Source organism: Heliangelus exortis, chromosome 24 (assembly GCF_036169615.1).
Source record: "Heliangelus exortis chromosome 24, bHelExo1.hap1, whole genome shotgun sequence".
NCBI lineage: Eukaryota > Metazoa > Chordata > Aves > Apodiformes > Trochilidae > Heliangelus > Heliangelus exortis.
The window spans coordinates 1,942,663-1,957,940 of record NC_092445.1 but is presented as its reverse complement, the minus strand read 5'-3'; the positions used below and the strand labels follow the sequence as shown (position 1 = coordinate 1,957,940).

Genomic DNA, 15,278 nt, shown 5'->3' with positions numbered 1-15,278 from the left:
CCTGTGCCCCTGACAGCTGCCTGCCCAGGAGCCAAAACCCCTCTGGGAGCTCCGAAGGGGAACCAGGAGCAAGTGTCCCCCTGAGCTCCAATTACACCAGATCCCTCTGCACTGCCCCATCGGGGTCTGGGTGGGATGGAGGTGACACCCAGAGGACCTGCTGCCATTGAAGGGAGCTGCCCAAGTCCTGGGGGACACGTGGGTCTGCAGCACCCAGAGCAGGCACCCAAGGAGCTGATCCCATCACTGGTGAGGGGCCATGAGTTTGGTCAAGGTGGACCCTGGCAATGATTTGGGATGGGAGCAGGAGGTGGATGATGGGCAGCAGGAGATGGCAACCCCTTCCCTGCCAGCACACTGATCCCTCAGACATCCCCCCATCCCTGCCGGGAGCAGAATGAAGTTGTTGGGAGAAGCCAAGTTGTCACCACTAAAAATAGCACAATGGAATTTTCCTCCGAAGGAGAAAAAAAAAAAAAGAAAACAAAGAAAAAAACCAACCCTGCTTCTTGCTGACAAAGGGGCTGCGAGAAGAAAGCAAGGACCAGCCCAGTGCAAGGGGGGGTTGTTTATTTATCTCCATCCTTTCCTTCCCAGCAAACCAGACACTGCTGGGACAGCCCTGGAGATGTCAAGCAGGGAACTGCTCCAAAATTACAGCAGGAGGGAGACACAGCTGCTCTGGGTGGGCCCTGGCCCCTCCAACACCCACCATGGCTTGGTACCCCCAGGGTGACAAGGGTAACCCCAGACTTGTGAGGGGTCTGGTGCTCCCCCTCCTGCCACCAAACACCAAAGCATGTCAGGGGTGTGAGAAGGCCCCCCAGCACCTGCCAGACTCCCCCAGGCCCCTTGGTGATGGGGAAAAAGGCCCTTCCCTTCTCCTGTCCCACAGGGGTGAAGGGAAACAGCCTGGATGCCCCCAGACCCTATCCACAAGGATCCTGGCTCCCTCTCCTCACTGGGAATGGGGACACCAGGGACACCAGACATTCCCAGGGCTCCAGCTGGCTCCACCAGCCCACTGGGGCCGGGGGGGAGCCAGTAGGACCCCCCAGCTCCCAGGACAGCCAAGGAATCCCAGCATCTCCCAGCCCAGCAACTGCCCTCCCCAGCAAGCACGTGAAACATCCCAACCAGCTGCAGGGGATGAAATATCTCCACGTGGGGCATCTGCAGCCGCCTGCATCACCCCCATCGGGGGCTTCACTCACTGACTGGGGGGACAGAAGGGGACAACACAGCCCTTCCCCACTTCCCCACGTCCTTCAAACCATAACCAAGGATGTTGGCAGAGCCAGGGCGTGGATGTGGGACCCACACGAGGGGGGGAGAGCAAACCCTGGGGGTGGGATACATTTATTTTAGGAGTCCCTTCCCCACAGGGTTGCATCATCACCACCCCAGTGAGCCCCAGCCGGGACACGGCGGTGACCACAGCCACACCAGCTGTCCCCAGCATCACTCATAGCCATCCTCCTATCAACTGGTACTTGAAGGGGCTACTAATTAATGCTAATTAGGTGGAGGGGCAGCTGCCGGCAGCATGCGCAGTGTGGGACAGCCAGCATGGCCCCACTCCGGAGGAGCAGGAGCTGCTCCTGCTGGATAGTTTTACCAGGACAGCTCTTGTAGCAAAACTGCCCAAGGTCAAGGCAAACCTCCCAGCCACGGGAGCCCTTGTATACAGTTTCCTGCAGGGAAAAAATAAGCTGCTGGCAAAAGCACTTCTGAAAGGCCAACACGGACCTGAACGGTGATTAATAAAAACCAAAAAAGAAAAGGTGCACCCGTCTCTGGCAGGACCTAAAGTCAGCACAAACACCCTGCTGGGATGCAGCTCCGTGGCTGGGCAGGAGCAGAGGCAGCAAGGGGTTGGGAGCAGGATGGGAGCAGAACAGGGCAGGGTTGGCTCTGTCCTTGACCCAGACAGAGGTTCCGACAGAGCTCCAGGGAGGGAATGGAGCCCCAGCAGAGCTCAAGAGCAGAGGCTGAGAAAGGAGACCCACACAGGTGTTGGAGAGGTGAAAAAATACAGCACCCATCATGCGTGGGAGGCTGGCAAAACTTCCCCAGCATGGGTAAAAAATGCTGGGTGGGAGGGGAGAGAAAGCAGGGGCTGCTGGAAGGAGACAGGCACAGGCTCAGCCTCGCCGGAGGGAAACGAGGTCAAACAGGAAATGAAAAATGGAAATGCAGCATGTCAGGGACAAGGAAACAACAAAAAAAAAACGTGACTGTGCCTGGCAGGGCCCAGACAAACACCCTGAACACACCGGTCCAGACTGCTGATAAACAGGGTGAGGGGGGCAGTGGGGCTGTGAGGTCGTGGCAGCAGGGAGCAGGCACCAACAGGAGATGCTCATGGCAAACCAACCCATCTCCCAGGTACTGATGGATCCAGAGTCACAAAGACTGCTCCAACAAGACAAGAGGGAGCCCAGGCCCATCCTGCTGGAATCAGCATCCTGCCTCTCACCCAAAATCTCCCAAACCATCTTGCCCAACAGCCCTTCTCACTTTCCCCCTTCCAGGAATCACTGGGCTTATCTGACCCAGAGCCAGGGCACGCATCTCAGATCACATCCCAGGACTTGTTTTACCATGTCTGCAGCCAGACACACACCAAATCCCATCATCAGCCTCCCAGCCCTGCCACACACCTCCTCCTCCTTGGGAAGCCAGTGCTGGAAGATCCCCCTACCCAGCCCCAAGCCAGGTGGGATCCATCCAGACACACAAAAACCCACGACATGAGCTTGGAAATGAAACCTCCTAAATTATTAATACAAGTATCATCCATGATTTGCAAATACTGCTATGCTGGTTCCCCTCTCCAAGCTGAAGGCTCTTTGAACACCCCCAAACCTCAGCAGTGGGCCCAGTTCCCCCTCCCTGGATGAGGGCAGTGCTGAGATGTTAAATCTGGAGCTTCCAGTGTGCCTGGAGAAAGAGCATCTGGAAAGAGGAGGGGAAGCTGGAGGTCAGCATCCAGCAGGGTGCTGCAAGCCTGGTGCTTAGGATGCAGGACAAGGGCTGCCCAGGCAGGGGGCCAGCACCAGCAAGAGCTGCCAGGAAGCCACTCTGTCCCCATGGCAGGGTGATTGGCACCCTGCCTCCACCCCCTGCTCTCCCACTGCCACCCAGCAGCAGCTCCTCCAGTTCCCACCCCACCCGCAGCCTCCGCCGGGATGGGAAAGGTGCGAGCAACCGGTTGGGGTGCAAGGAGGAGCTGCCTTGTAAGTGCTGCCCACGGACCCACAAAAGCTGTCTCTGCACCACTGGGCTGAGCAGGGGGGCACAACAAGGGTGGTGACCACCACCAGCCCCAGAAATGAGGGCTCCCACCACCGCTGTGCTCAGAGCTGGTGTCCCCGTCCCATCACACCCACCGCTGCACCGCCTCACCCTGCGGGCAGGGATTGCCTCATCCAGCCTGGAAAACTCTACTGGCAGCACCAGGATCCATCCACGGTGCTGAGCTTCCTGAGGCAGCAACACCCTGGGTAGGGCCGAGCAGCAGAGAGGAGCGGGGAAGGGCTGGAGTGGAGCTCAGGGAGTTTGGTCCCACCTTGAGGAGGACACACTGCTGTCCCCTGTGCTCTCTGTGCCTCCCAGGCTGAGCAGAGCCTGCCCCAGGCATCTGCCTGCCCTGCCCACGCTCCCCTGACACAGGCAAACAGCAGAGGCTGCTCATGGAAACCATCCTTAGGGAATATTAATGAGGATACAGTCGTGCTCCTTCCTGGAGGAGCGATGGATTCAAACTGACACCGCCCCGGTCACTCTCCTCCAAGGAGCTGCTGCAATGCTGAGGGCTGAGAGGTCACAAATCCCACCTGAGCTGCCAGCCCTGCTCTCCAGGACCCACCTGGCTCAGCCTTAGCCTTGGATGGGATCAAAGCATCCCTCAAAATCTTCCTTTCAGGGCTTTCCTGGCTAAGGAGCTGCACCTCTTCCCAGCTCTGCCCCATCCTCCCAGCTGCCCCACACTGGTCCCAGCCCAGGGCAAGACACAGCCCCGTGCAGGAGAAACAGAGCAAAAAATGGCTTTATCCTGGCACAAAGCATCTTCTTCACATCCACCTTGAGCTCCAGTGCAGCTTCTCCCCCCTCACCAAGACAGGAGAAGCTGAAAACTGAAATCCCTTGCTGCTTTCACAGTTTGATTCATCTGTTTAAGTGCCTACAAAAGGGACTTACCACCCTGGTATTCAAACAACGGTGTTATGACACTTGAAATTTAAATAAAACCTTTTTTTTTTTTTTTCTACTTCCTTTTGGGAGGTTTCATGCTGCTGGCATCAGCCATGGTATGTCCAGAGCAGTCTAAACTTAGCTGACAGAAGCAAGACGAGCCTCGAAAGGAGGTTGGCCAGAAACCAGGAGATGGAGGTCAAAGACTCCAGTCTGTCCCCGAAGCATGAGCAGGGAAGGAAGGAAAAGGCTGTGAGGGGAATGCACACAGACAGAGGAGGAGAGGGAACAGGGAGAGTCCTTTCCCAACCCTCAGCTTGGTGGTGAGCTGGTGGCTGAAAGGAGATCAAAGCTTTCCAGCACGGAGCCACGGATGTGGCCACCACGCACGAGGTCACCTCCTGACCCAACCTCCCCCCCACCCTGGGGGGCTTTTCTCTCTGGACCTCTTTTTTCTCTCTTTTAGTCTGGAGAAGAGGAGGCTCAGGGGAGACCTCATCACTCTCTACAACTCCCTGAAAGGAGGTTGGAGCCAGGGGGGGTTGGGATCTTCTCCCATGCAGCTCTCAGTAAGACAAGAGGCCATTGGCTTAAGCTCTGCCAGGGGAGATTTAGGTTGGATATTAGGAAAAAATTCTTTCCAGAGAGGGTGCTCAGCCATTGGAATGGGCTGCCCAGGGAAGGGGTGGATTCTCCATCCCTGGAGGTTTTTAAAAAGAGCCTGGATGTGGCACTGAGTGCCATGGGCTGGGAACCAAAGGGCGAGTGGATCAAGGGTTGAATCTGATTATCTCAGAGGTCCTTTCCAACCCAGCTGATTCTATGATTCTGTGACCAGAAGCACATGGATTAAATGTGAAGCAGGATGGGGCAGGGGGGAGGAATGTGCCACCATGCCTGGCGAGCCCCGCCCGGGAGGCACTGGGATGGTGATGACTCCATTGGGAAGGCAGCACTGGGCTGGGTGGGTGAGGTGGGGTGGATCCTCTCACCTGAAAAACCAATTTAATTTCACTGTTGGGCAAAACAAACAACAACACAACAGCACCACATGCTCAGGCCCCACCTTGGACACCCGGATCTGGGATGCCCCAGGGCAGCAAAAGGCTCCCACTGCCTTCTTCAGCACCCCTCAGTTTCTGCTTCCCCTCCCAGTACCAGGGAAAACAGCAAATTCCATGTGCATCCCCCAAACCCAGCACTAATCAGGCTGAGGATGGGATCTGATGGCTTCCAGCCCAGTGTCCCCAAGCCAGGGACTCTTGGCAGCACTCAGCCACCCCTCCTCCCAGGCAATGAAGAGGAAGAAGAGCTTCCTCTCCCGCAGTGAGGAGTCACCACCATGTCACCAGTCCCATCAGAGCTCTCACAGACCACAGAGGCCTCGTGCAGCCCACTCAGCACCACCCAGGAGAGATGTTTATCCCTGCAGGATGAAACCCCAGCACCAGGATGTGCCACCCAGCTGGCACAGCCACTCAGCTGCAGCAACCAGGCACCCACAGCAAGGGGTCTGCAAGCTCTGAGACCCCAGTGATGGAGTCCAGACACTTCCAGACCTCCAGTTGTACTTCTTACAGCAGAAGGGAGGGAAAAAAAAATAAAAAATAAATAGTTTCTTCACAGATGGGCATGGCCAAGACTGCTGCCCACCCCTCCTGTGCCACAAGAAGGAGTCCAGCATGCTCTGGTTCATTTACATGAGGGTCCCACACCTCTTCTGCCTACCCTGGGGACTCCTCCAGTCCCTGGGGAGGTTGTCCCCTCCCTAACAGAGTCAGGTTAGGTGACAAGGTGACAAGCCATCCCATGCTGTCTCAGTCCAAACAAGCCAGGCCACCTGCCAGGCACCACAGAGGAGGCAGAGATGGCATCAGGGGTGGGAAAAGGCTTCTTGGACACCCCAGCTCCACGCTTCTACTCCTCATCCCAAAAAAGAGTTAATTATCATAAAGAAAGGATTTCACTGGGATTGATTAGTTAATGTTTACAGTGCTCTGAGCAGGGAAAGGTGACCCATGCTCTGCTTGAGGCTCAGCAGCCCTGCCTGCACCCTTGCACTGCCGGGTGTCCCCATGCTCCAGCCCTCCCGAGGGTCCCGTGAGGGTCAGTGTCCCCCCAAAACATGCTAAGGGGACACAGCACGGGTACAGAGAGCCCCCCGGGGGTGCTGAGCCCCACTCGGTGTCTTGTGAACCCGTGGGAGGATGGACTGGGGTTTCTCTTCTGGCCCAGACCCCTCTGAGAGGGGGGTTGCTGTGGTGGCAGTGTCCAGAAGGGTCCCCAAAAGCTCTGCTGTCACCCAATGTCCTGGCACGTGCCATGGCACCACCAGCCAAACGAGGAGGCAACTGGGGCTGGAAGCCACCCATGGTAGCCCTGGGAAACTGGCCCACTGGCTTTCAACTGGGCTGGACTGAGGAAGGTCTGGGTGCTGGAGACCTTCCAGCTGAGCTCAGTTTGAGACAGCACAACCCAGAGGGTGCTGTGCCCCCACCCCAAAAGCTGGCAGCAGCCAAAAGGAGCCATACAAGCCTACAGCCCCCCAGGACCCCCATCCCCTTGGGGCCATGCCTGCTGGGAGCAGGGACATTGGGTGCCCCTGCAGCACCCACGCCAGCTCATGGTGCTGATGCAAACCTCCTCCTCCTCCTCCTTTTCCTCCTCCTCCTGCTGCTGTGTGCCTGGGAGCAGGAACACCCCAGCCAGCACCCACACTGCAGCACACCTACCCTGCACCCTGGCTCTGCTCAGACAGCTCAGCTCTCCTCTGCCTGTGGTGGGTGTTTTTATCATGAAAGAAAAAAAACAAACCAACCAAACAACAAAAAAACCCAACCCAAATCAGGAGATCTGCTGTCAGGTTAACCCCTGCTGGGAGGGAAAGGCAGGAGGGGCAGCTCTGGGACCCTTCCTGTGCCACCCACCTCCTCACCCCTAGACCTGCCCTGGCTTGCTCAATGGCAGAGGTCCAGCTGCTCAGATTGGGATTTTTTAGGTTATTTTCTTAGAAATCAGGCAGTGCTGTCTCAGAGAAATGCAGGGAGGCATCTGCAGCCCTGGCTTCAGCAGCACCAAACGTCCTCCTTGCCCTCCGATGGCACAAACTGGTGCCAGCACTGCCAAGCCCTGGGTGTGACAGGTTTGGGGTGGCCACCAGGAGCTGGACACAGACCCCATGGGTCCCCTCAAATGGCTCTGCCCCCAGCAGTCACATTTCAGTGAAATTTTTTGCAGGATTAAGAGGGGGAGGGGATGAACCAGGGGAAAACTTGCTCTGGATAGGAAAAACCAAACTGTTTAGAGGAGCTGCAGTGGGAGAAAGCAGGGAAGAGACAAGCTGAGGAGACAACATGTCCATTTGGGAGTCCAAAAACCAAAACTGGAGACTCTCACAGCACAAGTGGGACATCCCAGGACCAGTGGGGAGCTGGGAAGGGGTTGAAAGCGAAAGAAAGCTTTTATATAGTATAAACACTCATTTCCCTCCATCACAAACAAGAACAAACAGCACCCAGCAGGGTATTTCCAAGTGACTCCCAGCTTTCTACCATAACCTGGTGCAGAAATTCAGCATCCCCTAAAAAACCCCAGGGGAGCCTGGCCAAGGGAATGAGATCCAGAGCACAGAGGTGGGCAAGGGGGAACCCAGCCTGGTGGTTCTCCAGCTGGACCAACCCGGACAGACACAGTAATTTCATTTTCCTTTTTGAAACAAAGCAAAACCAAGGCAAACAGCAGCTTTTCCACCACTGGCACCCTCTGCACCGTTTCCTCCGCGTCTCCACGCTCGCACCCGATGACATCAAAGAGGTTTTACAGGAATAAAAAGTTTGCCAAGCACTCGGGGCGAGCCCGAGTCACGTTATCCAGAGCCTTTTCCAAGGCACCCAAAGAGGCTTCTTTTATCCCCTGCTCCCCGTGAAAGCAGAGCCAGGCTACGTGGTTCTCCCACCTCGGGGAGGTTTGAGTAGCACCCCCTGAATCGGGGGAGCTGGGGAATCCATGATTCCCTTTTCTCCACAGGCAGAAAGGAAAAGGAAACGGGAGCTGCGAGCTCCTGGCTCCTCTCGACTCGGCCATCAGCATCTTAAAGAGCTTTGGCTGCTAAAGGAGCCCCAGGAGCCCTGTGGGGCCGAAATCTGGGCTCCAAGACAAGACTGTCTCTGCAGCAAAGGGGGAAAAAAAAAAAAAAAAAAAGGAAAAAAAAAAAATAGTAATGCTGGAAAAGCACAAAACTCCCAGAGACAAGGCACTGCCATCAAAACTGCACACTCACTGCTGGTACCGGCACAGCTGCCGACACCGGGGCCTGGGGGGCTCCACCAGCTCTTGGACCCTCCTGGGTCTCCCTGGGTATGGGTCAAGGAGGCAGAGCCAGGCCCCATGGGGTGTATGGGGACACCAGAGCAGCCTGAGTGGGGACAGGGGGTCCCCATGTACCCTGTGCCCCCCCCCCCAGGATAAGGGTACGGGGATGATGGATGTTGGGGTGTCCCAAGCAGGGAGGGGGGTGCTGGGATGCCAGGCACCCCACCTGAGGACACCAAGACCCTGGGCACCCCAGACACCCTCAGAAACCCCAGGCAGGGGATGTAGGACACTGGGAAGGCTACACAGAGACACTGAGCCCCTGGACACCCCATATGGGCAACACAGGGACCCCAGGACTCTGAGAAACCCATAAGGGACACTCAGCCCCCAGGCACCCCACAGAGGGGACACCAGGTCCACTCAACCCTTGGGCACCCCACACAGGGAGCACCAGGGCTCAAGACAGGCCACGAAAGGAACACAGAGACCCCAAGAACCCAACCCCCCAACACAAAGCCTCTGAACCCCTGGGCAGCCCACCCAGGGCACACGGGGACCCCACGCGTCCCACGCTGGGAACACAAGGACACGCGGAGCCCGGGAACCCCACTCAGGGAACCCCAGGGCCCCCAGTACCCCGTGACGGGGACGCAGGGACCCCAAGAACCTCAGGTAGGGGACCCCAGGGCCACAGCCACCTCACACGGGGACACGGGGACCGCAGGCATCCCACGCTGGGAACACCAGAGACGCTCACACCTCGCCCCCCCACGCACACCAAGACACACACCCCAACCACCCCAACCAGAGAGGGGACAGAGAAGGCCCCAGAACCCCCGCCACGAACACCGGGACAGCACCGGCTGAGCCTCGGCGGGGGTGGCTTAACTCCAGGCCCTACAAACGAATCCCACGGGGTGGCGGTACCTTTATAACGTTCCAGCACGTCCTCATAGGCCTGGACGAACTCTATCTCCTGGCTGTGGTTGGCCGGGAGCAGCCCCGGTACGTACCCGGCCATGGCGGCCCCTTTGTGCCCCGCGGCCCCGGTGCTGCTGCCGGCGCGGGCAGGGCCGCTCTGCCACAGGGCCGCTTCCGCTCGCGCCGCCGCCCGCCCGCCGCCCCGCCCACCGCGCCTGACCCCGCCCACCCGCCGCCGGCCCCGCCTATCGCCGCCGGGCACGCCTTAGGCCACGCCCTATTCGGGGAGGCTCCGCCCCCTCCGGCGGACGGACACGCCCATCGCCCGCGTGCGCGCCATTAGGCCACGCCCCTCGAGGGAAAGGACACGCCCCCTGACACGCGCCCCGGCCGCCATGCGACCCCTGGCGGTGGCGTGGGGACAGCCCCGGGGACAGGGGGGGCAGCGGAGGGGGACACCGGGCAGGGACACCGGGAGGGACCCCAGCGACCCCCAGTGCACACAAAGCTCTACAGACCACTGTGCCCCAGTGCATCCCAGTGAGCCCATAGTGGTACATCCCACTACATCCCAGTGCATCCCAGTGCATCCCAGTGCATCCCAGTGAGCTCATAGCGGTACATCCCAGTGCATCCCAGTACATCCCAGTGCATCCCAGTGAGCCCATAGTGGTACATCCCAGTACATCCCAGTACATCCCAGTGAGGTCACAGTGGTATGTCCCAGTACATCCCAGTACACCCCAGTGCATCCAAGTGAGCTCATAGTGGTATGTCCAGGAACATCCCAGTACATCCCAGTGCATCCCAATGAGCTCATAGCAGTCCATCCCAGTCCATCCCAGTGCATCCCAGTGAGCTCACAGTGGTATGTACCAGTACATCCCAGTGCATCCCAGTGAGCTCACAGTGGTATGTCCCAGTACGTCCCAGTACATCCCAGTACATCCCAAAGAGCCCACAGTGGTACATCCCAGTACATCCCAGTCCATCCCAGTGCATCCCAGAGAGACAAGAGTGCCACATCCCAGTGCATCCCAGTGCAGGAAGGTCGTCACCTCCCAGTGAACTCCGTGCTGCACCCCAGTGCATCCCAGTGGGGGGGGCTTTGGGGTGGGGGGGGACACCAGCAAGGGGCACAGAGGGGCCAGGGACAAACCCCGTGGGAAGGTGGGGCTGGGGGCAGAGCCCAAGGCAGGGGACACCCCCGGCCCCCCAGGATCAGGGCCCCCCCTCACCGTGACCTGAAATCCAGATCCAGCCCCTTTGGGGTAAATCCCGGCCCTTTTTGGCCCTCACAAGATGTTGCTTTTTCCCCCTGGCTGCACCGTTCCCATGGCAACCGCAGGGCCAGGCTCCGCCAGCTGGGTAACCATGGCAACGAGAAAAGCCCAGACACCCGGTGTCTCCCCACCAGCACCCAGGACCTCCCCCTCCACCCCCCAAGAAAAAAAAAAACCCAAACACAACCCACAAAGTCCAGGGGGTGCTGGGGTTCTGCACCCCACATCCCCCCCAGTGCCAACCACCAGCATCCTCCTGCACCCCCCTTGCTTGGGGGGTTCCCCCTGGCTTGGGTGCCGTGTCCCCTTCACCCTGGGGTTTTAATTAGGAAAAGTAATTAATAAGGTGCTGGCTGCACCCCCGGCATCGCCTTAGAGAGGAAGAGGGTGGGAAACTGTGGTGGCCTTGTGGCCAAGAGGCCTTTGTGCCCGTTGCCATGCTGGCCATCCCGGGGCCACCAAGAGGGACAGAGGGACACTGAGTCCTGTGGAGGTGCCTGAGCTGCCAACCCCCAGCTGACCCCCTCAAAAAAAATGTCCTGGCACTGATTAATTCCTCCTCGGTGTGGGGACAGCGGCTCCAAACCTGCCCAGACCCCTCCGAGGGGGTTTTGCTGCTCCCTCCCAGCAGAGGAGAATGAGGAGGTTTGTTCCCATGTCCCCATGGACGGGGCCCGTGTCCCCACGCTGAGCCAAGGCTGTCCCTGCCAGCACCCCGGGTGACAAAGGATTCCCAGGAGCTCTTTGAAAGGGACCAAGCACAAGGGAAAGCCCCACGACGCCTCTCCTGTCACCCTGCACACTCACCCCTGGTTTGGCCCCCCCAGTAAACCGTGACCCCCCGCGGGGCCAAGCACAAACAGGTTTAGGATGAAAGAGACTTTTCTTCCAAAAGTTCCCCCCTGCCACTGTCTGTCCCCCCCCTCCAGCCACCACCGTCCCCCTCTGCCAAGCTGCTGGAGCGAGACCGAGCACCACAGTGCCGAGGGCTGGACACTGACCCCCCCCTTGTCCCACTCCCCCCCTGCCTCCCCCATGCTGACGCCTTCCAGGGAGATGGCATCAAAGCAGGGAACTGCTCCAGAAGCCTCCTGGGGACCTGGCCCAGCACTGGGGGGACCAAAGGGGGGGACCAGAGTGTCCCAGCCCACCCACACCACAGCGCTGGCACCTCCTGCATGATCCCCACTGGCACATCCCCTCCCTGGGCATGGCCACGTCCTCCTGTTCTTGGCCCTGATGGCCAAAAGGGATGCAGAGACCCCATGAACAAGAAGGAAGAGCAGCCCAAGTCCCTTTGTGTCCCCAGTGCCAAGGTGACAACGCTCCTGCTGAGGTCCATGGCTGGGGACAGGACAGAGCTCCCTGGCCCTACACAATGCCCACGCCTCATCCTCACCACTGGGTTGGGTCCCCTCTGCCCTTCTTGGGGGTCCCAGGAAACTGAGCCCCATTTCCTTCCCCAAGGGACCCCACGAGGTGTCAGCTCGGGACACATCCCACCCCTGTCCCTTGTCCCCAGCCCCACGGCAAGGAGGGACACGGGTGTGCTGCAGGTGGTCCCACTGAATAATGCAACGCTCTGATTCGATGTTTCAGCTCATTTTCAAACCTGGTGATGACACAAAACTGTCTCCCAACTCTTTCTTTTCCCAGCTCAGCACCGTCTCGCTGCACCTCCTGGGTTATTTTTAATGGGGAATCTGCAGGAGATGGGATTTGGTGACACCCCCCCTCCACCTTTCATCACTGCCTGATTCCAGCCGGTGTGACAACAAGTGACAACAAGTGACAACAAGTGACAACAAGGGACAACAATCTCTCTGCATCCCGGGGCAGGTGGGGAGCAACGAAGGGAAATGGCTGTGCCAGGGCAGGGGCTGGCCCTGGAGGGTGCTCAGCACCCAGCAGGATGGGGGTTGGATGGGGGGGCAGGGGCAGAGCTGTTCCATGAAAATTTGGGAGCTGCAGGGGCTCAGTGCCAGCCCACTGGGACCCCCGACCACCCCCCCAGCCTCGGGGGTGCTGGCGTTTGGGGCAGGGCTGGCCCCACCCAGCTCATTTGCCTCCCCCAGCCCCAGCCAGCACCTCTGGGAGAACATCATTTGAATCAACTGGTTCTTCCTGCCCAGAAACACCCATCAGCCGGGATGGCACAACCTGCCTGAGCAGCACCAGGGCTGCAGACACCTCACCGGGCAGGCAGGGGGGCAGGCAGGGGAGGCAGCCAGCCAGCATCCTGCTCTGCTCCTGCCCTGGTGGGATCTGCCCAATTCAGACACACAAAGTCCTCCTCACTCCCCAGTGCTCCCAGTCTGGGTCCCGACAGGGTGCAGAGCCCGGTGCTGGGACTGGTTTGCCAGTCAGCTGGGGGCTGGCAGGGCAGAGCAGGCACCTCGGGAGCTTGTTGCCCCCCATGGATGATTTCACCATCAAGACAAAAGCCTGGTCTGGGGGTTCCCTTGGGGTGCCAGCTGGGAACAGCCCTGCCAGGGCACAACAGGGGACCCCGGCACAGCCCCAAGGCCCCTGAGGCACGGGGAGAAGGAGCCAGACCCCAGCAGCCACAGATCAAAGCCCCTGATGGCCGCTTAGGAAGAAGCAAATCCCAGCTCCGGGGCCCAGGGCCATCACCATGAAAGAAGCTTTTCCATCCTTTCTCCATCCCCCTGCCACCCTCCCTGCTCACTGGTCCCACAGCGGGGTCCCTGCCAGCCCCATCCACCAGCACAGGGAGAAGGAGCCATCAGCCACCGTGTGTCCATCCCTGTCTTTGTTTCTCCTTCCCATCCCCATCCTTTCTACCGGGGTGTGACAGCAGCCAGTGGGCTGCTTCGGGTGAGGGGACACACAGGGAAATGTCCCCGCCCTTAACACAGCAGTTCAGGGACCTTGAGGTGCCCCCATGACCACAGAGAAGGTGAAAGAGCAGCCTGGACTCCACACAAACCTCGCAGGGCAAATTCCTCCCTGGAGTCTGGCCAAGGGCATTGTTCCACGAAGGAGCCATTTAGTCCTTAATTAGGTTTTTTGATGTCACCCAAGCTCAGCGGAGAGGTGCCCAATCATCCCTTTAACCCCAGCGTGCCGAGGGCATGAGCCACCCGCTTCCAGCCCTGCCCAGCCAGGACAAAGCCATCACAGAGCCCAACTGCCACCCCGGCCACCAAAGGCCACATCCATCCCTCTCCTTTCCATCCCACCCATCCCCAGGCTCCCAAGAGCTGCGAGACCCAAGAACACCTCAACCCCCACCCTGGGGACCCCCGTCTCCCCCTCCTCAGGGGGTCCCACGGCACAGCAGGGCGCTGCCTTACCTGCCACCCTGACGACAGCCCTCTCGGCCGGGTCCAGCACCGAGTCCTGGCTTTTCCTCTTCCTCTGCTCGTGGAGGGGTAAATTCCAGGGCAAGGTGTCCCCGGGGGGACAAGGGGAGAGGCTGCCCGAGCGCTCGCTGCGGTACGAGCGCTCGCTCCGGCACGACCGCTCGCTCCGGCACGACCTCTCGCTCAGGGTCTCCTCGTCGGAGGACGACATGGCCCAGGGCAGGGGCAGGAGGCTGGGCAGGACGTCCCCGAGGGCAGCTGCCTGCAGAAGGAGAAAATGGGCACATGACTCCAAGCTGCCAACCTCAGCTCCCTTCCCCGCCACGGGCACTGGGGGTGATGGAGAAGGCACCATCCCACCACAGATGGCTCTGCCCTGGTGCCTGTGCTAAAGGAGCCCTCTTTGGATGAGGTGAATTGGCCCTCCCAGAACTCTGAACCCTGCCTCAGTTTCCCTTTTGCTGGTTGGGGGCTCCTGAGGACGGGCATCCCTCCACCAGCAAAGCTCACGCTGGCATCCCCAGCCCTGACTTGCTCCCACAAAGCGAAGTTCAACCTTTTGGGTTCGATTTCTTTGTGCTGGGTACAAGCAGCAGCCATCAGCTCGGCACTGCCCTTTGTACCTGCAGGTTCCCCCCCCCTCTCTGCGAGTGGGAACAGCTTTAAAAATCCTGTTAAGCATGGAAGGGAAAAATGGTAGAGCTCCGGGAGGGAGGGAAGGAGCTGTGCCGCGTACACACGCTGAGCAAATAAGCACCTTGCGTGTGAGACATATTTTAAAATAATTCTCATTGTGTCCTCTAGCTTGCCCAGGGAAAATGCCCATGAAATGACTGAGGCTCCTACAACCGATGCAAAGGAGCTGCCTCCATCGCGCTGAGGCTTTCCTTAGGATCAGCGTTTAATCAGCAAAAACACGAACAAAGAGACCCAAAAAAACATGGAAAGGAAAGGAGAAAGGATTCCATGAGTCATTCACATACTCTCTCCCCCCCCCTCAGTGAAAAGCTGCAAAAATTAAGCGTGGCCCAAAGGCCCCTCCGGCAGCCCCGACGCCTGCACCGATGGGCTCAGCCCTCGCCCTGGTTTTGGGGGAAGCCGCGGGTGTGGGGCTGCGGCTGTGGAGGGGGAGGGTGTGGGTGCCCAGGGAGAGGGAGGGCCAGGGGCTGGGGGGGTCTGCGGGGGCTGGAGCTGCCGGGGGGTGCAGCAGGTGCGGGAGACAGCGGGGGTGTGGGGG

At 59.2% G+C, this 15,278-nt stretch overlaps 1 protein-coding gene across 17 annotated transcripts in view; it reads right to left on the bottom strand.

The window, feature by feature from the left end:
- The window catches only part of MACF1 (microtubule actin crosslinking factor 1), a 137,325-nt gene extending 123,058 nt beyond the window's left edge, over positions 1-14,267 (bottom strand). For 15 of the 17 annotated variants that reach the window (XM_071767530.1, XM_071767534.1, XM_071767535.1 and 12 more), the window contains exon 1: positions 14,033-14,267. In XM_071767530.1, the coding sequence (XP_071623631.1) occupies positions 14,033-14,252 (220 nt within the window). In that variant the 5' untranslated portion in view covers positions 14,253-14,267. Of the gene's footprint in view, positions 1-9,438; positions 9,603-14,032 lie in introns of those variants that run through there. The other 2 variants (XM_071767540.1, XM_071767545.1) reach the window with 1 other exon arrangement.
- Between the last annotated feature and the right edge of the window lie 1,011 nt (positions 14,268-15,278).